Source organism: Clavelina lepadiformis, chromosome 6 (genome assembly GCF_947623445.1).
Source record: "Clavelina lepadiformis chromosome 6, kaClaLepa1.1, whole genome shotgun sequence".
In the NCBI taxonomy this organism is placed as follows: Eukaryota; Metazoa; Chordata; class Ascidiacea; order Aplousobranchia; family Clavelinidae; genus Clavelina; species Clavelina lepadiformis.
In genome coordinates this window covers 14,643,048-14,665,957 of record NC_135245.1, presented here as the reverse complement: position 1 = coordinate 14,665,957, position 22,910 = coordinate 14,643,048, and the positions used below count along the sequence as shown (strand labels likewise).

The 22,910-nt window shown below is 37.2% G+C and overlaps 1 protein-coding gene across 8 annotated transcripts in view; it reads left to right on the top strand.

Annotated features, from left to right (window-relative positions):
- The window catches only part of LOC143461625 (nesprin-1-like), a 129,110-nt gene that overhangs the window by 94,007 nt on the left and 12,193 nt on the right, over positions 1 to 22,910 (top strand). For 5 of the 8 annotated variants that reach the window (XM_076959403.1, XM_076959401.1, XM_076959400.1 and 2 more), the window contains 65 exons: positions 79 to 221; positions 322 to 623; positions 770 to 957; positions 1,263 to 1,450; positions 1,516 to 1,654; positions 1,843 to 2,013; positions 2,143 to 2,295; positions 2,487 to 2,513; positions 3,042 to 3,239; positions 3,507 to 3,653; positions 3,780 to 3,941; positions 4,010 to 4,161; positions 4,422 to 4,577; positions 4,755 to 4,941; positions 5,086 to 5,256; positions 5,434 to 5,568; positions 5,849 to 6,037; positions 6,210 to 6,347; positions 6,508 to 6,736; positions 6,874 to 7,047; positions 7,150 to 7,413; positions 7,470 to 7,589; positions 7,677 to 8,007; positions 8,114 to 8,229; positions 8,324 to 8,452; positions 8,536 to 8,672; positions 8,791 to 8,949; positions 9,077 to 9,253; positions 9,328 to 9,547; positions 10,019 to 10,198; positions 10,945 to 11,066; positions 11,224 to 11,313; positions 11,506 to 11,650; positions 11,730 to 11,869; positions 12,000 to 12,095; positions 12,197 to 12,334; positions 12,526 to 12,675; positions 12,754 to 12,930; positions 13,017 to 13,154; positions 13,238 to 13,342; positions 13,556 to 13,708; positions 13,834 to 13,957; positions 14,066 to 14,228; positions 14,359 to 14,469; positions 14,599 to 14,782; positions 14,894 to 15,043; positions 15,130 to 15,243; positions 15,358 to 15,459; positions 15,561 to 15,696; positions 15,945 to 16,104; positions 16,241 to 16,353; positions 16,554 to 16,686; positions 16,899 to 17,091; positions 17,184 to 17,302; positions 17,375 to 17,552; positions 17,708 to 17,877; positions 18,062 to 18,205; positions 18,314 to 18,418; positions 18,552 to 18,783; positions 18,942 to 19,111; positions 19,239 to 19,430; positions 19,615 to 19,761; positions 19,863 to 19,989; positions 20,156 to 20,310; positions 21,440 to 21,602. In XM_076959403.1, coding sequence (XP_076815518.1) covers positions 79 to 221; positions 322 to 623; positions 770 to 957; positions 1,263 to 1,450; positions 1,516 to 1,654; positions 1,843 to 2,013; positions 2,143 to 2,295; positions 2,487 to 2,513; positions 3,042 to 3,239; positions 3,507 to 3,653; positions 3,780 to 3,941; positions 4,010 to 4,161; positions 4,422 to 4,577; positions 4,755 to 4,941; positions 5,086 to 5,256; positions 5,434 to 5,568; positions 5,849 to 6,037; positions 6,210 to 6,347; positions 6,508 to 6,736; positions 6,874 to 7,047; positions 7,150 to 7,413; positions 7,470 to 7,589; positions 7,677 to 8,007; positions 8,114 to 8,229; positions 8,324 to 8,452; positions 8,536 to 8,672; positions 8,791 to 8,949; positions 9,077 to 9,253; positions 9,328 to 9,547; positions 10,019 to 10,198; positions 10,945 to 11,066; positions 11,224 to 11,313; positions 11,506 to 11,650; positions 11,730 to 11,869; positions 12,000 to 12,095; positions 12,197 to 12,334; positions 12,526 to 12,675; positions 12,754 to 12,930; positions 13,017 to 13,154; positions 13,238 to 13,342; positions 13,556 to 13,708; positions 13,834 to 13,957; positions 14,066 to 14,228; positions 14,359 to 14,469; positions 14,599 to 14,782; positions 14,894 to 15,043; positions 15,130 to 15,243; positions 15,358 to 15,459; positions 15,561 to 15,696; positions 15,945 to 16,104; positions 16,241 to 16,353; positions 16,554 to 16,686; positions 16,899 to 17,091; positions 17,184 to 17,302; positions 17,375 to 17,552; positions 17,708 to 17,877; positions 18,062 to 18,205; positions 18,314 to 18,418; positions 18,552 to 18,783; positions 18,942 to 19,111; positions 19,239 to 19,430; positions 19,615 to 19,761; positions 19,863 to 19,989; positions 20,156 to 20,310; positions 21,440 to 21,602 — 10,221 coding nt within the window. The remainder of the gene's footprint in view (positions 1 to 78; positions 222 to 321; positions 624 to 769; positions 958 to 1,262; positions 1,451 to 1,515; positions 1,655 to 1,842; positions 2,014 to 2,142; positions 2,296 to 2,486; positions 2,514 to 3,041; positions 3,240 to 3,506; positions 3,654 to 3,779; positions 3,942 to 4,009; positions 4,162 to 4,421; positions 4,578 to 4,754; positions 4,942 to 5,085; positions 5,257 to 5,433; positions 5,569 to 5,848; positions 6,038 to 6,209; positions 6,348 to 6,507; positions 6,737 to 6,873; positions 7,048 to 7,149; positions 7,414 to 7,469; positions 7,590 to 7,676; positions 8,008 to 8,113; positions 8,230 to 8,323; positions 8,453 to 8,535; positions 8,673 to 8,790; positions 8,950 to 9,076; positions 9,254 to 9,327; positions 9,548 to 10,018; positions 10,199 to 10,944; positions 11,067 to 11,223; positions 11,314 to 11,505; positions 11,651 to 11,729; positions 11,870 to 11,999; positions 12,096 to 12,196; positions 12,335 to 12,525; positions 12,676 to 12,753; positions 12,931 to 13,016; positions 13,155 to 13,237; positions 13,343 to 13,555; positions 13,709 to 13,833; positions 13,958 to 14,065; positions 14,229 to 14,358; positions 14,470 to 14,598; positions 14,783 to 14,893; positions 15,044 to 15,129; positions 15,244 to 15,357; positions 15,460 to 15,560; positions 15,697 to 15,944; positions 16,105 to 16,240; positions 16,354 to 16,553; positions 16,687 to 16,898; positions 17,092 to 17,183; positions 17,303 to 17,374; positions 17,553 to 17,707; positions 17,878 to 18,061; positions 18,206 to 18,313; positions 18,419 to 18,551; positions 18,784 to 18,941; positions 19,112 to 19,238; positions 19,431 to 19,614; positions 19,762 to 19,862; positions 19,990 to 20,155; positions 20,311 to 21,439; positions 21,603 to 22,910) is intronic. The other 3 variants (XM_076959404.1, XM_076959402.1, XM_076959405.1) reach the window with 3 other exon arrangements.

Genomic DNA, 22,910 nt, shown 5'->3' with positions numbered 1-22,910 from the left:
ACTGTTACTAACGACCATTTGCATCAGCACAATTTTTCAAAATTATTGCAAAATATAAAATAAGTGATGATGTCTCAGGCCATCATTAAAGAGTCCATCAAGTATCAAGACTTGGTGAGCAAGATCTGTGAAAAATCCCAGGAAATTGTTTCCGAACTTTCAGATGTTGATCAAAAGCTTCTCACTGACAAAATGACAAGCATTAAAGAACAGTTTGATCAGTAAGAAGAAATTTTCTCATTTTTCATGTCCGTCACTGTCCATAATAATGGGGTAACTCCGTGGATGTTTTTTGGTTAATAATTTGTTATGAAACTGTAGCGTGTGCAAGGCAGCAGAAGAAAAATCCTCCCGAATGCTAGAGATGATGAAATCCAGAAAAGAATATACACAAGCTTTGGAAGAGTTGGAGGAATATTTAGGAGTCGGTCAAACCATGTTGAAGGAATTGGACCAGATGACCACTGGTCATACCGCTGGTCAGGCTCGTACTTTACTCAACAAAGCAAGGAAAATAGAACTTGCTCTAAATGACCGGAAGCCAAGTCTAGCCAAAATCGAAAAGATGAGGGATTGCCTGAAGAGTTCTGGGCAACCATGGCAACCAGAAGAACTCCTTAAAGGTGCTTAAACTAAAAGACAATCTGTTTTGCTTTTTCACTTTGCAAACTTCGTTCAGATTGAACCTTGATTGTAAAACCTAAAGTAATCCTAGTATTGTCCGAATAGTTTTCTCCCACAGTTTTTTTTATTAATGTTTTGTGTTCAGCCACTGCTATTTACCACCGGATGGCACATCAGTGCGTCCAACGCATTGAACACTTCACAGAGATGGCAGCCTGTCGTGAAAGGTTTGAACGTAGGATGCTTGAACTCAGTGAACAAATTCAAGATTGCGATCGTGAGTTAAACACTGGGAGCCCAAGTCGAGTGGAATATAAGCTTACCATGTCCCAGGTTTGATCTCAATTACTTATTTCTTGATTTATGTTTAAGTTTAACCTACAATAAATATATTTTCATTTAATTACATTATTCTGATGGACTTCAACTCCAGCCTCCAGGCAAGACCGTAAAAACTAAAATAAAAGCAAATAAAAAATTTTTCTACAAAATATGCTCCCAGACTAGCCCAATAATGAATTCTGGGAATTATTGCCGAGTTTTAGTCATTCATGGACTTTCTTTAATGGAGAAAAATGTTTCAACACTCACCTCTTTCTTGTGCCTTTGCTTCTAATTCATTTTATTTACTTATCTAGCAAATGGCAGCCATGTTGACTAGTTGTCAGATCGAACTTCGATCTGTGAGTGGTATGGCGGAGCAACTCTGCGCTGACATGGATGTCCAAGATAAGGCGCTCATTCGTGGCAAAGTTGATAATTTGCGAAATGCTCTTCATCGCATTCAAGGAAGTTTAGGCGATAGACAAAGGGACCTAGAGAAAAGGTAAGTTGGAACAAGAATGTTTTTACAGACCCTTTTTTGGCAATTCATAAAAAACATTTTTTCAGGCTTATTTCCCGACGTGACTTCCAGGGTGATTTGGAGAAAGGAGTTCACTGGTTAAGTGAGACTCACAGCGCCCTACAGTGTTTGATTCCACTGAAATTAGATCCCCAGAGCGTCCAGGAAGAAATAAAGAAATTACAAGTTTGTTTGGCTAATAATGAATGAAACTTAATCGATCGATTATTACTAAAACTTTTGAAGAATACAGACACACACCATCCTCGTAAACATCAGTTGTTTTTAGCATATTTTTGTTGGAGACAAATTTTTCTTATTGTGATGTCAAATAGATATAAAACTGTTAAGTAACAAGTTTTGATGATGTCCAGATCACTAAAGAGGAAGTTGACTCTCGCATCCGTGTTCTGTCAGCTATGGGTGACAAGGAAATTCAACATCATCTAGAAGAGGGAGAGGAATTACCTACCTCTGTTAGTCACAAACTTGTCCAGCTTGATCAACTCAAAATATCACTGGCGTCAGCCATTGAGGCCAAACAGGTAGGATCAAATTGACTGCCTGTTTATTGCGTTGTCTTAATCCTAGCAGTGAGTTACTGTCTCTATTTCCTGTACTGTGTGCTTCTTCTTGTGATCATTATCCTCATTTGTCTTCTTATTCTTCTGCAGGCGCATTTAGAGGAAGCCCTGGGTGCAAGGCAAAGATATACAGATTGTTTGGCTACTGTGCAAAGTAAACTTGGCAGTGCCAGTGCTGAACTTCAGTTGTTGGAAGCAGATAGCAATCCAGAACATGCCAGAGATTTACTGGAGCAACATCAGGTGAGTTGGAAACGTTATGTGGTCTATTTTTTATGATTTATACTGATTTTATGAATTTATTTCAATAATCCAAAAATATTTTACAAAAGTATTTAGTTTTTTAATTCAAACAAATCTTGCTTTGTGTCAGTTAATTTTCTAGCAAATGTGCTACCAATATTTTCATAGCACTTTTAACGGCAATATTTTAGGCTAATTACATCATTCATCAGTATGAGGTAATTACTGCATCACTCTGCATGGTGTAGCCTTTTTAGGCGTCTTAAATTAGCTCTTCATTTTTGTTATTGGCCATCTCTCATAGAGCATGCTAACATTCTGAGTATTAAAATAGGCTGTTTGGGCGTTTCGAAGTTTTTCCTCTGCTCGAATTTTTCTGTTCTTACACGCTTCATATTCCTGCTGTTCGATTCATATATCCTGCCTCTTATAGTTTCTATATTTATTGTTTAGTCATCAATTTTTTTGATAAACTTGACCTTTTTTTCATTATACTTTGTTAATCTATTGAACTGGGACTGTGGAATGCCTGGCTCATATGTAACTAGCATGCAAATAAGCTGAATGTGATATGAACAAGAAACTAACTTTTCTTCATTCTTTGACTCATCTTTGCAATATTTTACGTGTTGAAATATTTTCTATGTTTTCAATTACAAAGATCTAGAAATAGAATGCCATATAAACTCGTTTGAGCATGAGCAAGATGGTGATATATTTCTTGCAACTCTGTGTTAAACTTTCAGGCACTTTTTACAACCGAGGGGGAAATACTTCATTATGTTGATGAACTTGAAGAAGTTGCCCATGACCTTGACCTTATGTCGGGTCAAACTGGATTGACCAAAACCGCTCGGGACACACTCAATAATACTGTTGGCGGGGTCCGTGAAAGAGCCGAAAACTTACTCGATTCAGCCAGAGATATTCACGATTCTCTACAAGTAAGTAAAGTCATATATCGCAGATATGTAAGAGGTTGAGTGGTAGATTCCACTACACTTCTACTGAGAGTTTTAAATCATGAAATTTGTACGTTTTTGCCTTAAATTAATCCATCTTTTGTGATGTATTTAAAGACTAAATTTAGTTCCCCTCTGAAACGCTGTTTCTATGTGGTGGTGTGCTCCTGCAAATGGTTTTACTTATAGTTGGTGCTATTCACTTGATGCAAGAGTGATAAAATACTGAAAGAACTTTTTTGAATTTAGGCCGCTGCAATAAGCTGGGAAGGTTTCGACATTGAGCTTGAGCGAGCCACGTCTAGACTTGGTAGATGTGAAGAGCGATTGAAGAATGTTGATTGTTCCGTCCCATCATCACTTGAACAAGCTCAACGGAATGTGGAAGGCTTCCAGGTAAAACGTTGCGGTAAAATTGCTGTTTTGTTGTTCTGAATGTTATTTACTGATTAGTTGGTTATCAATTATCCCGATCGTTATATAATTAGAGAAATACATGTATACTAAATTTGCTTTTTGCAGTTGATTTCATCGGACACTGCAAGCATAGAAAAAAGCATACAAGCTTTGCAGGAAGTCTCACAGACTCTGGCAACCAGTGAGAGTGTTGGTGGTAGGATGGCTGTCGGCAGGTCGCTTACAGCTATCAAGCATAGATTTAACAGATTGCAGGCGAGGTCAAAGGTAAGATCGAAAATTTCTTCCTTGTATAACTTGGTTACTTTGCTCTTTCATCTTTATCCTTATCCCAGGAGATGGAGAGGATGCTGGAGAAGCATTTGCGAGAGTGGGAAGCGTACCAGGATGCAACTACCTCCACTCTAAACATGCTTGAAAAAGTGCAGGGACGTTTGCCGAATGCAGCGTTGGAGAGATGTACAGCACAAGAACTAACCCAACAGAGGTATCTTCATCTGGCTTTTACTGAAAAATAACGGCACTTTTTGTACTGATGGCTTAAATTGTACATTATTTAAGTCAAGAACTGGATCCTGTTGCAGTCAATGGTAAACTATTCTTTTTTGTAACATTATATACTCTAATTACATTTTGCAGTGCATGAAAATTATTACCATTAGTTATCAAGCTGGTTTTATCAAAACCGGTTATTGTGAGCCTTTTTTTATTAGCAAATGTCATGAGGTTAAAATCAATTTTTTCCAGATCCCTGCTGCATTCACTGAGCAACCAAGTATCTGGTGCTTCCAGGCGACTCAGCACCGTTCAGGACACGGCTCAGACATTGACAAGCAGATTAGATTCCCCGGTTAAACACAACATTGAGGACAATGCTGAAAAAATCAAACAAAGATGTCAAACGTTCGTTTTTACATTTTATTCCTTCTTATATCTATGCTTATCTGCACATTTTGCTGAAATTAATTATATTAAACTTTGAAAAAGGTTATGATTAACGAATTGTTTGTTATCTCTATCAATGATTTCTGCACATTAGCTTATTTAATTTTGCGTTTGTGAAATGTAAACTTAACACAGGTTGTCTGAAATTACCGAAGAAAAACTCGACGCAATTAAAGCAGAAATTCAAACACGAGAGACCTTGAATGCTGAACTTCGCGACATGCTGATCTGGTTGCAAGATACCAGGGAAAATGCAGATCGCACGTTGGACATCACACCTGCACCTGGCCATGTCCAGGACAAGATAGATACATTGCGTCAAGTAAATAAAGATTCGTCATTTGTACAAAAATTTTTTTGCTCCTTTTGACATGGAATTAAATTTCTTCCGAACGAATTAGTTTGTATTGGATTTCTTGAACTATTACAAACTCATGCACTTAAGCAATTATTTTTGTGGTTTCAGTTGAAAGAACAACTTTCAAACAAGGAGGCCCATTTTAACAAGATCTCTGAAGAACAAAGGCAGAAATACTTGAGCAAATACGCAATATTACCTGTTGAACTTTCATCAACCATTGCCAAGATCCGGATTGCACTTGCTGCTCTTCATCAGGAGTTGAGGAGCAAAGAAGAGGTAGATGGATAAACTGCAAAAAACAACTAAACTAAATCAAAATGCATTTTATCTTTTTAGTTATAACCAGCCAGTGCATTATATTTTTATTTCACAAATTTCAGTATATTAGTTAAAGTCAGGTTCATGACGTAATTTGACTTGAACAACGCGCAAAAACAATGTGACCTTTTCCAGGAACTTGAATCTGCTCGCAATCTTCGAGAAGATTATCAGGAGGAACTGATGCACATTTCATCGCTTCTTACTCGTGTGGAGTTGAGTCTGTCTGATGAGCCTCATGATCTTGATAGTTCCCAGGAAATGCAAAAGGTTCGTCAGAATCATAAAAAGATGTCCTTACCCTGAACTTATGTTATATAGTAACAAAGGTTTATATCATGGTCCATTGAAAGGTTTTGAAGCCTGGTAGGGAAAATTTTAACAGCTTCAAACTGATGTTCCGGTAGTGAATACGGGTGACAACAGAAAAGTTAATAGTGATTTTCAAAAACGTTCTGATTTAATTTATTTTTTAAGATATATTCTCATTCCACACAAGGCACCTTAGTTCACTGTTTTACAAACTTAGTGATTTGCTTCCCTGTTTTAGGACATTTATGCTGATCTCGATCAATGTCACGTGCGATTGGTAAATCTTGATGCAGTGGCACAAGAAATTGCGGATCAAACCAGTCATGATGGAAGCAAAGCATCACTCAAAGCTGCCATTGATGCGGTTAATGAGCATTATATCAGGTTGCAGGAACTGGCAGATGCTAAAGCTCAACAGGCCAATCAGGTAACCCGATCTTTCATGTAATTATTGTTGTTATGTTGTAGTGAGGTGTATGATGCTTGTTCTTTTGTTGTCAGTTTATCTTTCAAACACGAGTTGAAATCAATGTTATTATATGGTGGTAGCTCATATAGGCAATTTGCTCCTTCGTCTAATTATTACAAGTAATTTACAGGCAGCAGTCTATTTGGATGAGTTAGAAGAGATGGGGGAATTTTTAAAGGACTGGAAAAGTAAAGCATCAGGTGCAACTTCGGGTCCTTTGATTGTGACCGATTCAAAAGATGCCAGAAGACAGATGAGGGAACAGAAAGTAATTTAGTTCATCTATCAGTTGTTTTAACTTTATGTTGTTTAAATATAGTTTGTTTATGATTGGCTGAAGGGCTAAAGTAATTCTTAACGATTTTAAGGCAAATATTTGTTTGATTAGTAAATTTTTTATGAAATTTACGTCTTGAAACCTTCTATAGAATCTCCGTGACCAGCTAAAGCGTTTGACTGATGAAGTAAAGCGAAAAGAAGATCGCCTTCCTTCCTCTCTTCCTCTTGCATCCAGCACCATTTTCCATAAGAAGGTGGATGAGATTTTAAATGACTGCCAGCAGGTTGAGAAGCAGATTCGAAGAAGAGAAGAAGAGCTAGCCAAGATGGTGGCAGTTGCTACGGACATGGAAGAAGAAGTCAAAAACATATATGAAGGTTAGATGCATGACATGACCAGACTCAGAAATGTTCAGGAGCTTGTAGTGCTTTGTTGCTGAAATTATTAGATCTTTTTATCTTGATTCAAGCATACCACACATATCACTATGTTTTTGCAATCACTGTTTGTTCAGCTGTCAATGAATTAAAAGAGAATCCGCCAGCAGAGGTAAATCTTTTGGATGATATTAGTTCTAAACGAAGATTGCTTGACAAGCTTGGACTCTGGAAGAACAGGCTTAACAACGTGAAAGATGGTCATCCTTATTGCACATCTCCGAATCCATCTCCAAGGAAAAGATTTGAATGTATGATTACTTTTAATCTTTGAGTATTTTTATGCAAATCTGTAATAAAAATTAGTGAAATTAGACTTTGAAATACATTTATCGTTGAGCTTTGATTTATAGATGATCCTGATGATCTGCCGAAGGATGTTGATGTTCCAAAACTTCCACTTCATACACTTCGTGAACCTGTGCTGGCAGTGAAGATGGCAGATGAGACAGAACTATTGATTGATGAAGTTGAAATCGCTGCCACTGCCGATTTATTGAGACTGGAAGCAATGGCTCGTGACCAAGATGCTTATGAAGATGAGATTATTCGACTGACTGCATGCTTGGAAGATTCCAGGCGAAGGATGCAGATGTTGCCATCCACTGGACTAAAGGGTAAGTTATTGTATGTGTTGCCCTTGGTCAAGTTATTATCAATAAAATTCTCTTAGGCTCTCCAAGGAGACTAGATCCAAGAGAAGAGCTTGAAGAGTATCGGAAGATACTGGATGAAGTAAAGGGATATGAGAAGCAGATAAATGAACTGAAACTACAAGCTAGCAAGTTGAAAGGTAACTAGCAGCTGTATTTTTTTAAACTGTAGTGGTAGTGCAATTTATATATATAGTTGTGTTTGCATTATTCAGTCTCTTTTGTAGGCACAACAAGCCTCGATAGCATCAGCTCTGAAGGTTCCACATCCCCAAGCGAACAACTTGAACCTTATGATTACACAGTACTAGACAAAGCAAAGACAACTCCTCAGCCTATATCTCCTGCTACAAAAACTTCGGAATCCTCTCCCAAATCTTCTGCAGGAAAAAAGATCACCTCATTTGCTGACGTAGTAGATGAAACGATCAAGGCTGCGGCTTCAAGTCGGCAGTTTGATTCTCACTTTCCTGACTTTGATGACATTATGCTAGCGGCAACTGCTGACGTTCCAATATCTCCTGTTCGTGATTCTTATCGCAAATCTCCTTCTCCAAAGTGAGAAAATGTGTTCTGTTTCTGACAGGATTTTTCCTTTCTTTTACATTAATTTGTAAAATTAATTCTTCCCGAGCCACAGCTTTATTTTTCTTTATATTTCAAGGTCAAGAGCGAATTGGCTGAAACTAGCTGATTTTCTAGGAAATGATCTTGTAGAAGAGGATGATATGATGAGGAAATCTGCTGATTCAAGCTTACTGTTTGATCGATCTCTTTCAGGTTGGTTAATGTTAACAATGGTTAATTGTTGTTGGGCATCGACTGTGGAATTTTTGTTTTTTACATGTAATTATTATTTGTATATCTTCTGCAGATATTTCCCAATGCAGCACTTCTTCTCTCCTCTCACCTTCACTCGCCAAAGACTTGGTTCTAAGTTCTCCTGAAACAGCGGCCAACAAATCAACGGATCATCAAAAAGCTGATGAACAGATTGGCGTTCGTAAGTTGCATTTTCTATTTGCAGTTTGACTCATTGTTCTCTAAAGCCAACTACAGAATATTAACTAAGATTTTTTTCATTAGACATACTATCTACAACCCCTCGTCCGTTGGCTACCAGCAGTCCTTTTATGGTCACTAAAGGTCGCCCAAGCGAAGGTGATTTTACTGATGAAAGTTTCGGAGTCTTGAATCGATCATGGCAGAGTCTCAAAGATCAGGTAGGGCACTTAAGGGCGAGCAAGCATTTGTCATTGTAACTAAACTGATAATCTTAACCAACTGACGATAACTGTTTGTTTTCCTTGCGCAAAGTGATTCCATGTAAACTTTATTCAGCTTGGTGAGAGAGCCAAGTCGCTTTTGACAACACTCCAGGATCAAGATGATCTGCAGATTGAGATACAGGCGGTCACTGGAAAGTTAGATGAGTTCCAACATAGACTGGACAAGTCTGACACTGAAAGTGATCTTCAGAAAACTTTGCAACTGACTCAGGTGAAAAAGTTGACCATAGAAACCTGTCGTGCATGTACATTGTGAACAGCATTCTCGTGGGTTTCATTCTAAAACTTCTTTATCTACAACATGTTCCCTTTTTCGTCATGGTAACGTTTTTCTGCAGGAATTGCTTGACGATATTAATCGCGTTATTCCACAACTGGAGGCAATAGAGAGACGTGTACGTTTCCTTTCTGGAAACCATACTGGCCGTGATGCTTTTAACGCCGCAGTATCAGTGCTTTATGATCGATGGGATACAATTCGAATGCAGGCCACATCGAAACAAAACACTGTTGAGGTAACTCAGACTCGTCACATTGTAATGTCATAGTTTAAGCGAATAACTGCATTGGAAATTATGTTGGTGAGCAGATTAAAATCTTGGAGGAGGAGCAATATCGCAGGATGGTGGAAGCGTATCGAGCTGAGCTACAGGTGGTAACGGAATGGGTTAGTGAGACACGCAAAGATCGTCCTTTGTCTGCTGTCTCATCTGTGTCCTCCAGTGATGCCATCTACCAGCAGCTCAACAAATGCAGGAATACTGTCAGTGACATTGAAAGAAAATTGAAACTTCTTGCAGAATTAAGTGGTAAGAGAATGCAATTTCTTGCACATGTTTTTACTTATAAATGACGTATTGTGACCTTTTTGTATCTGAATTTAACCATTGTTGTTAATGTCGAATACGTTTGCATTAGTTTCACGTTCAACTTAGAAATATTAAGGCAGGAACAATAATTTTTATTTTTGCAATGCAAAAAAAAATATATAGTGGTATGATATTTGTTGAGTCTATTTCATTACGTCCTTGTAAGGCATTTCAGGCTTTCAAGAGAATCTGTTAAGTGCTAGAAATAGACAATATCATAAATATTTCATTTCAAAACTACCCAATTCACTCTTGTAATTATTGCCTGTTTAGTTTTGGTTATAAATATCTGTTTTCAAACATTGGTCATGAAGCATGACTTCACAACGTTATGCCTGTCAATAATGTTCATTGTTCAACCTATGAATAGTTTGTTTAATGTCATCCATCATTCTCTAACCAAACTAACAGGGAGGTCGTCACGTGGTGGTAATGTTGTGCCGCGTTCTCGTACCACATCGATATCATCTACATCGACCATTACCTCATTTGCTCCTTCGATCCAGTCTATTGGGCCACCCAATAGACCCGTCAGATCTCGTTCATCTTCCAATGCATCCGGTCTGCCCATTGTTAGACGATTGCTCGGTGGTGTGTGGCTAACACATTAACATTAGATGGTGTTAGTGTAACTCAACTGACTTGTCAACTGGAAAAAAAATACTTTTTATCAAGTGACCCGAAAGCACTTGCATATGCATCACTTTACTATAATTAGCTGATTTTGTTGAACATCATCAAGTTCATTTTCACCAAATTATGGGTTAATTTGTCACCATTTTTATATGTATAAATATTTTGACAGTTTCATTTCTCATTTTATGCAACAAGACTTTGATTTATAGACACTTGGTAATTTCAGTCAAAATTAAATGAACAGCCACCACATAATTTATTGTCACTGAAAAGTAAACATGTGAATTAAATTACACGTTAATAGGCTTACGTGATATAATACATCATTGATTCAATTTTGACACTGACAAATGTGTAAGTATTGACAGAAAAGCTAAGAGTTAAGCCATTTTTAACTTTTTATAACGGTTCAGCTTTATCTTCATAATTCCATCATATTTTTGTTTATTAAGTTATTAAACTAGTGACCTTTGTTGACATGTTTACTCTCTCCCCACGTTTAACTAACAATTGACGACGTGACATATGAAATTATTCATATTTGCTTGCTTTTTTGTGTGGAATGCATTGCATGACCTGCATACATGTATCATACTGGTTTGAAGCTTGTCATGCAGTATGTAAAAATATTTGCTTTATTTGCTTTTCAAGAAGTGAATTTGTGTGACAGCTGTGTTAAAGAGATTACTTGGCTTCTGCAGGAAACAGTTCAAATCTTCCTGGATCATCGGATGTCGATCTTCTTCTTCATGAACTTGAATGCGTAAAAGATGATCTGGAAGACTTGCAAAAAGATGCAAAAAATGAAGAAAAGCGGCTTCAGGTAGGGATAGTAGAAGAATATTTCAAATGTATAACATCAACAATTCATTAATTTCAAAAAATCCTTTGCTTTTTTAGATTATGTTAAACATTTAAATTTTTACATGGCAAGCATGGTGGTGCTAAATTACCTTTAACTTTGTTTTCACACTCGTCAGGATGCTTTGCAAACAAGGTATGATGAAAATGTCCCAGCCTCTTATCAAAGTGAATTTGCAAAGATGCATGACTGGCTCCAAGCAGCTAAGGTTGGTTTTTGTTCCTTTTTAAGATCCTTACATAGGCTATATACAGGTTATCATACACAGGTCTTTCTCCTAGAGATCTAATTTTCTTCTTTCTTGCACGCTGAGTTTTTCAAATAAAATTCCTGTTGTCAAAATCAACTCCATGTGTTTTGATAAATCTGTGCCATTTTATTTATATTATTATCCGGTCAGCCTACGCCCTTGGAAACGCCCACACTGTTGCAACGTCAGCTTTCAGAGGATTTAAAAGATCATCAGGAGCATATGGAAATGGTTGCGAGAAGAGGAGGACTTCCAGGCCGCAGCAGATCTGCATCTAAAGACTCTCATAGATCCTGTAAGCTTTGACTTTTACTTGTGTTGTGTGTTGATTGATTACACACGATCATTTACAAACATTGTATCTCAACATTTAGTGCCAGATGCTGATCAAAGTTGGAAAGAATTGCACGAAGAACTTGATGTAAAACCTGAATATTTAAAACCAGAACAAGCTGTCCTTGCCATGGCCACTGCCTGTGATTATGGTGACCGCATATCTACTCACATTCTAAAGGTTCATTCTCTAAATATTACTGTTTGATGTATTGCGTAAAATCAATAATATATGATGATTTGTGGAGTATATAAAATTAGATGGCTGTTAATTAAATACTGAATGATACAAAAATTGTTGTGAATGTTAGGATAAGTTACAAGATGTTGAAAAGTTGTGGAAATCTCTTCGGACTACTTCACAAAATGCAGCTGAAATCAGCAACAAATCGCAGCAGACGTTCAAGGTATGAATTAGTTTTCTTTGTATTATGGTACTTCCCTTTTAGGAAGAAAGATTTTATTTTTATTGCTCCTTGCTACTTTAATTTATATTTTAATTTTAAAGGATCTGGCAAATTGGGTTGATGGCATTCAATTTGACATGCTGCTTTCTGACTGGACAATAGAGAGTGACGTAAGCTTGCAAGCTAACGTGAAAGAGATCCAACAGTCTTTGCTGACCTTACATGTTGCCAGTAGAGAGGTAAGGAACCAGAGCAATTTCGTGTGTTATCGCTACCCCACTATTTTTTACTTTTACAAACACTTATGTCTATTTCTGCTTATTCCGAGAGTTTAGGGGTTGAGGTACAGTACTTCTCACTTTTCTTTTAAAGTATTTTCTGACTTTGCTGAGATTTTTGTTGTAAAATAACTTTTGTGTTTACTTTGAAGCTCGGAAGTGGCAATGTTTTATCGAGAAACGAACGCCATATCGCCGGTTCTCTGCGTTGCCTGGATGAGAGAATGAGGGAGCTATTGGATGAAATTAGAAAGAACGAAAGAGAAAAAAGGAATAAGAGGGAAGGGTGGAGAGATATTCAGGTAAAGTCATTTGTAAACCGTGTGAAATCAATCACGAATAAAGAAACCTGCAAAATAATAATGCAATCTTATCTTCAGGTGGAACTGAAAGTACTGATATCGCAAGTAAACTGCCTTTCCAAAGATGTTGATAAAACCATTGAACAACCTTCGTTGGATGATGGCTCCACCAGAAGAAATAATCTTCAAGCTCTCCTTACTAAGCTGGAAGATTTTAAAAAATCATACAAAAGTTTGAATAAAAAAGCACACCAGGTTACACACCATAAGAACAAAGCTAAATTAACCAGGACTGCCATCGCTGCGGTTATTTATTGATAAATGCAATTTGCTTTTCGCAGTTTGCCACCGGCGCCCATCCTTGCCATACGATGGACACTCACCAATTATGTGCACTAATCTCTGACGTTACAGGCCGCTTGAAGGACGCCGTAGCTGGTGCACACAAACATATTTATGACAATGTTATATTTGACCAGGTAGTTATAAGATTTCGCATCAGAATGTTGCACTCGGACCGAAACAAACTTCTAATTTACGTATCCTTGTTATTTTGTAAAAGGCGTTGTCAGATTACGGCGAATTGCTTGACGCGGCAACTGTGAGATTTTCAAAATGCACAGCTGACAACATTGATGACTTGAAAGATAGTTTTTCATCTCACCAAGTAAGTTGCTTAAACTCACATGTTTATGAATTATTATGTATGTTGTATGACATAGTTGCTACGGATAAATTTTCTAAACCAGTACCATGCCATACAAATAGCGTAAATTTTGTGGCAAAAGTAGAAAATACGACAATGCGAAAATAGTCTTTTGTATTCAAAGTTAGTTTTAGTTTGGCTGAACCAGGTATATAAAAGATTTTCGATTTTCAGGAACTTGTTCGAACAATGCAATATCAGAGAAGTTTATGCAAAGCAATTAATGATGGACGACAACACAACAAACTTGATTCGTTGCTTCTCAAGCACAAAGAAGTTGAAACGTCGTTCGCTAAGAAAAGCTATGACTTAAGCAAAGCTTTGCAGGTAAATACTCAACTACAACTTAAAATACACAAAGTCATAATTAAGACTATCAAAACATTGAGATATTTTACCATAACAGCTTAAAATATTAAGAGTTTGATATAAATTTCAAATCATGTTTTTAGAGCTGGGTTTCACTACAAAACAAAGTGACTACTGTAAGTAAAAACCTTGACAAAACGGATCGGCTACTTGATGAAAATGTGAAGGTTGAAGCTGCGGAGTTGGCTTTGCAGGATCTACAAGCAGGTGATTATATATGGCAGTTTATGATATTTGCTAATTTAGGCGAATTAAATTAGCAAGAAAAAAGCGAAATTCCTTGAAAATTCTATCTTTATTTTGAATTTTGCGCAGATATCAATGACTTAAAAACAGCTGGTCGTGAACTTGCAGAAAAAATCATTTGTTTGAGAATGGAGAACAACATCAACGATTGCAACGAAAGGTGGTTGACGTACAGTTCAAAGGTCAACCAAATCATGTTCAAAAGAAATACTATAAATGATGTAATTCCCAGGTACGACGGAATATTTTCAGGTGGTGGATAATAAATAAAATTGTACTATAGTTTAGATTTTGGAATGAAAGCGCGGACAAATAGCATGTAGTGTGTTAGATTCATCTGATTCAGCTTTCTATCGATGTAGGTTTGAGAAATTATCCAGCGAACTTGATGCCAACCTGAAAACATCTGCTCAAAGCCTCTCAGATTTCTTGACATCAAGTAGCAGTAATGGTCTTACAGCTTCCAAGTCAAGGTAAAATACTTTGAAATGGAATTAATAATTGTGATCATTATGGTGTAGAAAGCACTAATAACGACTGTTTTGGTAATAATTTTCTGGCAGTTGTGTGGTTGGTTAATATTTATATTGTTGTGTGATTAGAGAGGAAAGAGTAGCATCGGTTCTTGAAAAGGTCGAACGAGCAGTTTTATCTTTTGATGAGATCGCTTCCTTGGCCTCATCACTAGAGCAAATTCATCCTGTGGATGAGACAATGACCAAACTCCGAGACTCTCTGGACTCGGTAACCTCCAGCATGGTTGTTGTCAGTGACAAAATAGTCTCGGTGAGTTGGTGATTTTAAGGACGATACAAAAAAACAAATAAACTACTTAAATCTTGAAACGTGAAATTTAAAAGTCGAATGTCAAATCTATACAATTTTCCTTGCTTTAAGGCTCAGAAGGAAGTCTATGAACCACATCAACTGCTTGACCAACTGTTGACTTGGATTAGGACAACAACTCAGAAGTTGGACGATGAAAAACTAGCAAGTTACGATCGGATTGGTGCAGAAAACCTAAAACGGCAAATTACACTGTACAGGGTATGAAGTGGTTCCTTTTTGCACACTTTATGTGTTTCATGTTGTGTTGCATTTCGTGTATGCATTTCGTTTGTTAACTTCATTAGACTTTGGATAAGACAATCCAAGCAAAAAGGAATATTCTTCAATATCTTGAAAGCTTATTGGAATATTCTTCTCTTCAGGAATTGACAGAAAAATGGAATGCTCTTGAAAAACGCGTGAGTTATCCTGGAAGAGGCACTAGCTCAAATCCATTTTTAAAAAGTTTACAATTACTGGCATAGTGTTCATAGCAAGACTTTAATTTTTGACTGGTTTCATTTGTATATCAGACTGCAACAACCATGAACGACTGCAGCGAAGAATACCGCCACTGGTTCAATCATCAAAACCAAGTCCATTCTCTGCAGACGTGGTTAGATCGCCAGATAAAAGTAATTCATTTGTGTATTGTGTTTAAAATTTAAATAATTACCCCCTAATTCAGGTAGTTTAGGCTTATTTTTACTGTTCATTTCTATCGCTATAACTGCAGACCAAAGAAAACACCATTTCAAAAGAACCAGGCACCACCTCACAAGTTAAGGCGGCCTTGAAGGAAAACCAGAAATTTGGAGAAAAATTGAAATCGAAATATTTCTTGATCAACGAACTTGAAAAAGAATATAAAAGTGAGGCTTTCTACAACTTTTTTATTGATATTGAGTGAAGCATATTTTTCGTGTGACTTAATCTTAAGTTAGGAGCAAAATGTTGAGAAAAGGAAATTCTACGAAGCAAAAAAATATAAGTCAGAGTAGATACAATTCAAATGTTTGCATCAACTCTGACTAGAGTTTTTTTGCCTGGTCCCATCTTACTTTCTTGCAAGTAATGTACAGCATATAATTTTTGTCACTCGTTTATTGTAATTTGCCAGACTTAGTAATGAACAAAAACGCGAGGTTCCGCTCCGCTTCTCCAGAACCTGGATGTGGAAGTGCTGACCTGGGCAAGCTCCACCAATCATGGGCTCTTCTGGAACATTATGTCACCAGCAAAACAAAGAACTTGCAATCAGCTCTGCAACTATGGAAGAGGTTAGTTTTAAATAAGGAATTTTTTAGCTTAAGCAAATGTGCGGGTATTTTGATAATTTCAAAGTGTGTTTTGTGCTGAAAAAAAATTCGCTACTTCGTAAAACTGAACATTTGTTACTTGTTAATTTCATGAAAGATATCAAAGCGCTGAGAACCTTGCTATGGAGCATCTTGACAAGGCCGAGTATGCTCTGATCAACGACTCGGCATTGAAGGGTGACTTGAAAGCAAGGATTCGACGAATGGAAAGTAAGTAAAACTGCTAATTAGCATTTGAGGCTCTGCCGAAACTATTTTTAACCAAAAAAACAAGATACCATGGGATTAAGTAAGTATCACGGGTGAGTTACATTTATTTATTTCTCAGTTCGGCTGTGGTACTGCTACTGCTGGTACTTACCTGGTAGTGATGTGGTGTTCTTTGGTTGTTTATTGCTGTCAATGTGTAGATACGCAATCAGATTTAGAAGAACAAAACTTGCAAATCCAATTACTTGCTGTAGAGGCTGATTGCGTCATTGCTCAATGCAGTGATGACGTAACTGCGATTGTAAAAGAAAACATTGCTGATATGGATAGAAGGTGAGTGAAAAATTTGCATCACTTTCAAACTACAACCGCTCAAACTGGCTATGAACAAGTTTCGAAAATTCTCGTGTATATAACCGACCCTTCGACGTTTGATCTTAACCGGCTAATTGGGGAAACCTCAGCTGCTGTTCAAATTTATTTAGTTATTATTTTTATTCTCCTAGTTTTTTTAATCATACTTCAAACATTGTTTGTTTTCACAGGTGGAAGCAAATTTACACCGAAATTGGCGAACGTTTGAACGATCTACGAAACAAATCGACATTGATGCAAAAGTACAACGATCTTTACCAACTTGTCAAATCACAAGCTGCCACAGTTAAGTCACAATGCAATGAGCTTAAGAACAAACAACATGTGATGCGTGAACCGCGGGCAAGTTTGCTGAAATGCGAGGTTGGTATTTAAATGAAATAACTCATGAATAACCTGACAGAACGAGATGGCTGGTAAGTGGAAAAATAACTCCTTTTTTGTTGAATTTTAAGAGTTTGTCGAAGCAATGCAGTTCGTTAAAAGACCAAGTTAAAATTCTTGAAGATATCACGTGTACAATGGAAGAATCAGCAGTTGATATTTCAGCTGGAATGAACTTCTCAACCTCGAGGTTATTCATCTGTAAATTAAGTGATTTTTGACTAAAATTGTACATACTGTTAATATAATTGTTGGTTTCTAGATTGCTGGGTCAAGTATCTGAACTGTCACGTGATGTATTGGTGACCTTGAATAAAACACGTGACCTGTCATCCCAATTCGACCAATACCACGACAGAAGCAGATATCTCGAGGCTTGGTTGAGTGAAGCGGAAGGTGCACTCAGATCAAACCAACCTAAACTTAAGCGTGATATTGAGGTAAGTGCCCTTACTCAAGTGAAACTTTCTGTCTTTGGTAGTTCTGTCTTGACATTTTAAAAGGGTTATTGCTTCTGAATATTGCTTTGTGCCTCAAAGTCCATATCATTGTTAGATGAATACACAATTAAAGTGAAATATATTTGTCTTTGTAGAGCGCAATGGATGAACTTCGTGCTAAACTTCAAGCGTTCAAGGCATACTCTACAACTGTTGATGACCTCAACCAGCTTGCTTTTAATCTGCCAATCAGTGACGTTTATGTCAGAAACCTACAAACAATGAACAATCGATGGAAAGATTTATTAAAGGAAACAGCCAAGAAGTAATTAACTTTTAAGTTTAAACTTAATCTCAACTTTTGCTGCCAATTGTCAAATAATATTGTAACTGACGTAAACCTATCTAAACGTATTTTTATTCACACATTTAGGTATATTTATGTTTTATTACTTTGTTTCCATCCTAGATTTGATAGTCATGTCATTGCTTATTCTTCGTCTTACTAGATTCGGAAGTCTCCAGTCCACCTTGCTCCTCCATCTTAACTTCAGTGATGCCTGCGAGAGCTGGATGCTCTTTATCACACAAGCGCAACGATGGTTACTTGCTCCCGTGGCAGGTTCCTATGACGACCTTCTCGAGCAAGCAAGGTACTCGGCTGAGCGCAATGAACCCTCACATACGAACTTTTTCTCGGAATATATGAGATATGTTTCCTAATAATTTCTTGGCCATGTCAATGCTATCTTAATCTTTAGATCCTATGATCTCTTCATCATTGAAAGCGGTGCGTGTCAGCAGATGTTGCGATCAATCATCCGCGAAGGAGAAAAGTTGCTTAGTGATGGTGAAATAGAGGACAGGTTCGAAGACTTATATTTTATCAGAAGTAAAATCACCTGCGTCTATTATGCAACTGTGACATGGGCAAACGTTTTGATAGCCATGCTACCTTCCCTTGACCTTTGACCTCAGCACTTGCTTATTTCATTGCAGTAAGGAATTTACGAAGAAAATTGCGAACTTAAGCAAGCAGTGGAAATCGGTACTTGCCCAGGCGAGACAACGCAAGGATGTGGTTTGTCAGTCGCTCGCGTTATGGTCGGAGTATAATAAGGAGAGGCGTGGATTAGTCGAATCCATCCACGTGATCGACAGTGAACTGGAGAAATATGACGACAAGCCAGACATTATTGCCGCAGTGAAAGCGGACACTGAGATTTTACATGTAAGCAAAATACACAAAAACATTAACTATAAGCTTTTATAGGTTTACAATTCTTATTGATTTTTTTGGCGTATAATGGGAAATATTTAACTAATAATTGGTTTGTTTCAATTACTGTGGTAGTGATTAGCTGACAATTATTTTATGTTGTTTTTAAGAATTTAACGGAAAGCGAAAACTGCGCGAACGACAGATGCACGGACATGTTGGATGCCGGACATCAAGTTCTGGCTGTGGCGAGAGGTGACGCTCACGGTCGAGTTAAGAAAGAAATTTCGGCTCTTCACACCGATTGGATCGAAAAGCACCAACATATTAAGCGACTTACGTCAGTGTTTGTTGCATAAAAAATTAAAGATTGTTAAAATGAAATAAACCGAAGTACGAGTTGTCGCTTTTTCTGTGTCATAGCCTACGTTTTATGGTCAAAATTTAAGCTTCTGACATCTTCTCAGGCGGAAGTTGGATGAGGTATCACGGAAGTGGGATGACCGTGGGAATCGGCTTAATATTCTCATCGAATCTGTTCAAGAAAGCAGGAAAACTACTTCCGGACGAAATCCGGAAGCTCACGAGACTCTACACGGGGATATGATAAAATTTAGAGAAAGGGAAATTATGTTGGAAATGTCGCTCGAGAAATTAAGGTATAGTGTTTGGTTATTATTTATTATATAATAAAAATATATTACTGTAACGTAGGCTCTATTGCTTAGTAATATAGATATTAATTTAGGTTTTAGAGTTATATCAATTTTCACGTGTCATCTCAAGTCATGTAGTACCTGTATGCAGTTGCAATGTGTTAAGATGCTATAATTTATTTTAAAGATACATTGAAAGGGACGTTAATGATCTGGCTGATCGCTTGTCTCGTGGTGATGCGACGTCATTGCGAGGTCGCGTCGCATTGGTTCTTTCTATTTTAAAAGCAATGCATGCAGATACAGTACAACAGAAGCACGTGATTGAATCTAGGTAAACGCTTGGTTGTGCATTTCAATAGTACCTTTTGTTTATTGTTATACTTCAATTTTGTTAACCTTTTCATGACAATTGATATTTGATGGTGTTTGCAGATTGTCAGACTGGAATGATTTCGACACTGCTTACAGACAAGTTTGTGACTGGATGGCTGGCCTTGAAGAAAAAGTATCACAAACCAATGAAATGAGCGCCGAAGACCTGCTGGAAACTTTGCAAAAGGTAAAGTGATTGCCTAAACATTTTACTTGTTGCGCTTTTGTAACATATGCTTTTATAGTTCAACTTAATTTCGGAAATGGGTGTTCACCGTTAGTAGTTTTCTGGTTGGATATTTTGGAGGTGAATATTATGTATTTCTAAATATACCTTGAAATTTTCTGCTCAGGATTGTCCAAACAGTGTAGATGGGTCAGGCGACAGAAGAGTGATGCTCAATCAACTAGCCAGCAAGTTGGCGCCTTCACGCGGCGATGAAATCGAGCGCAAATTGAGCAAGATCAACGATAGGTGGCAGTATTTGGAAGGCTTGGTTCGAGCAAGGTCGGTTACGAATACGATAACAATGAAGTTAATTTATTGATAGTGACTTATATTAGTAAGTTTCAATATTGCGAATATTTAAGTGGTAAACGATGAGATGAATACGATTTCATTGTCACAATGAATAACTTAAGTATGTTACCATAACTATTTTCATCAAACCGGAAGTTACTTCAGTACCTTTAATAATAAAAAATCAATTATTTTCCCCATCATCATCATTGATCCTGAGGTATTTTGGATGGTCCGACATTGGCTAATATAACACACTTTTCGCTCTCTAAGCGATGCGTAAACGATCGTTAGCCTTTTTAGCTCAAGACAATTTTGACGCCAGATTAATTTACAAATAGTATAAACAAGCACAATCTGAAATTAGCTTTAACCGTGATGTGCTATTGCAGTTAAATTTATTGGTTCTGTTTGAAACAAATCATTTCAACGATGTATACGACGTATACAGCAGCTCAGAAAGCAGCCGTATCATGTCAAAATGTTTCGGTATTAATAATTATGGTGGGAATATTCTTCACACAATTCAGTTTGCGCCATTTTCAACAAACCTCGTTTTAAAATCCATGTCTTATTGCAACTATAATCCATATCTTATTGCCAATATAGAACATAAATGCACAATTCTCGTAGGTCACGCCCCGTTTACTGCATTACGTCATATGAAACAAAAATGATTTCACTTGAATGTAAACGCATTCTTTTACGTTGACGTCATGACTGTGTTGGTGTCTGTAAAGGTCACCATCGGTTATGTTGCGGTCCAGTTCAAATTTGAGCGCGAAATTGAAAGCAACTTTTCTTGTTGCTTTTCAGTTTCTGACGCATTATTATTGTCGTTCATTGGCATGGTGGATGCGTGTATTATTGCTGAAATATTAATCACTTTCAGCATATGGAAACTATCGAACGATTTTAACCTTCGCCATATCTTCCACGTAGATAGGGATTACGTCATTTTCTAAAAAGGGAGAATCCGCCAGCAGTTGATACGATATAAGAACACTATATGTTGAATGTCACAAAGCCCAGTAATTTTTCTTGAAAATTCCTGTGTTATTTTGATTGGGCACCACACCTCGCACTTGACATGTCAGTGATTAAGTTGCATTTTCAGAGCAAAGAAAATGAAGGAGACCATACGAGCTGTACAACAACTTGACACAAGTATGGTTGACTTGCGCAACTGGTTAAATCAAGTCGAAATCAATCTCTTCAATACAGTTCCATACCAAGATGCAACTGATGACGATATTAAAGAAAGGATTCGTGAGCAAAGAGTAAGTTTTGTTTGGTATTTTTTGTTACAACGAACTAGATGCCGGTTGAAGCTTTGTTTAAAGAGAACTATGTCGGATTTATACTTATGATGATTTATTTATACATCAAGCAAATAGCTCAATCTGAAAGTGAAAATGTGCATGTGCTGTTAACATGTGACAAAATTATGTTTTGGCAAACGGTTGACACCTATTCATCTTGCATTGTTCGGGGGAAATGCCCATGGTGTCTCTTGAACTTTGCAAGTTATCGTTTGATTTTTAAATTAGACGCTCTTTTATGGCCGCCTGTTAGAAAGGTGATGGTATATCGCACTTCTCAATTTAATTACCACGGTAAAGTTTCAGCTGCTTTTGGTGTGATTTATTATCTGTTCAGAAGCCTTTCCTGTTTACTCTGTCTTTTGCGCTAGTCAAAACCACACATTCTCACTTCAAGGCGCTAACATTCGCGTACACAGTGCATTAGCTTTATTGTGGCTCGAGCCTTGTGTTGCGCAGAATAAAGAAAAACAATTCGCAGAGGGAAGCTGTATTGATCGTAGATTTACCAGCTGGCGGTTGTAATTGCATAAACCACCTAGCTGTGGTTGTAAAATATATGCAGTGCCAGTAAGGAGTGCAGGCAACAGTCAATGATTTGTTAGGTGTTTACAGCTTTCTGTGGTGGTAATTCCGTTTATAATGAAACTTTTGTATGAGTGTCATGTATGACAAGCTGAACAAAGTCGAAAATATAATAATTAAATTATTATTGTTACTATTATTGCTAGATGGTAGCGAAATAGTACAGAAATATGAGTGTTTTAAATTATGGGCTTCTTCAGTTTTTCAACAGTAAGTTGTATCACTATCAGCTAATTGATATCAATGAAAACTTGATATTAAAACCACGTTTATTACCAAGAATCAAAGTGGTTGTAAGAGCTGCCTACACGCATGACTTGAAGTCAGCTGAGCGTTTCCTTAGGCCAATTTGAAATATTTTGAGTTACTTGGCGCCTTATCATTGCACTTAAAGCACTGCTTCATTCTGCTTCGCTACTTGGTCCTGAAGAGTTACCTCCAAAAAGCATCACAGATAGTTGTGTAGATTATTACACTGTGAATAGTAGAAGGTTTGTAGATATTAGTACTTAGTACCGCATATGTTGTGAAGATACAGTATAGTGAATCCTTTGCGTGCAATTCCCTTGGTGGTTTGATTGGTTCTTCGCCAAGCAGTTGTTGCTTGTCTTGAATGTGTGTAACGTTTGTATGTGAACTCGTAACTCTGCAAAGTTTATAAGTTATAACCTCGGTTAAGGT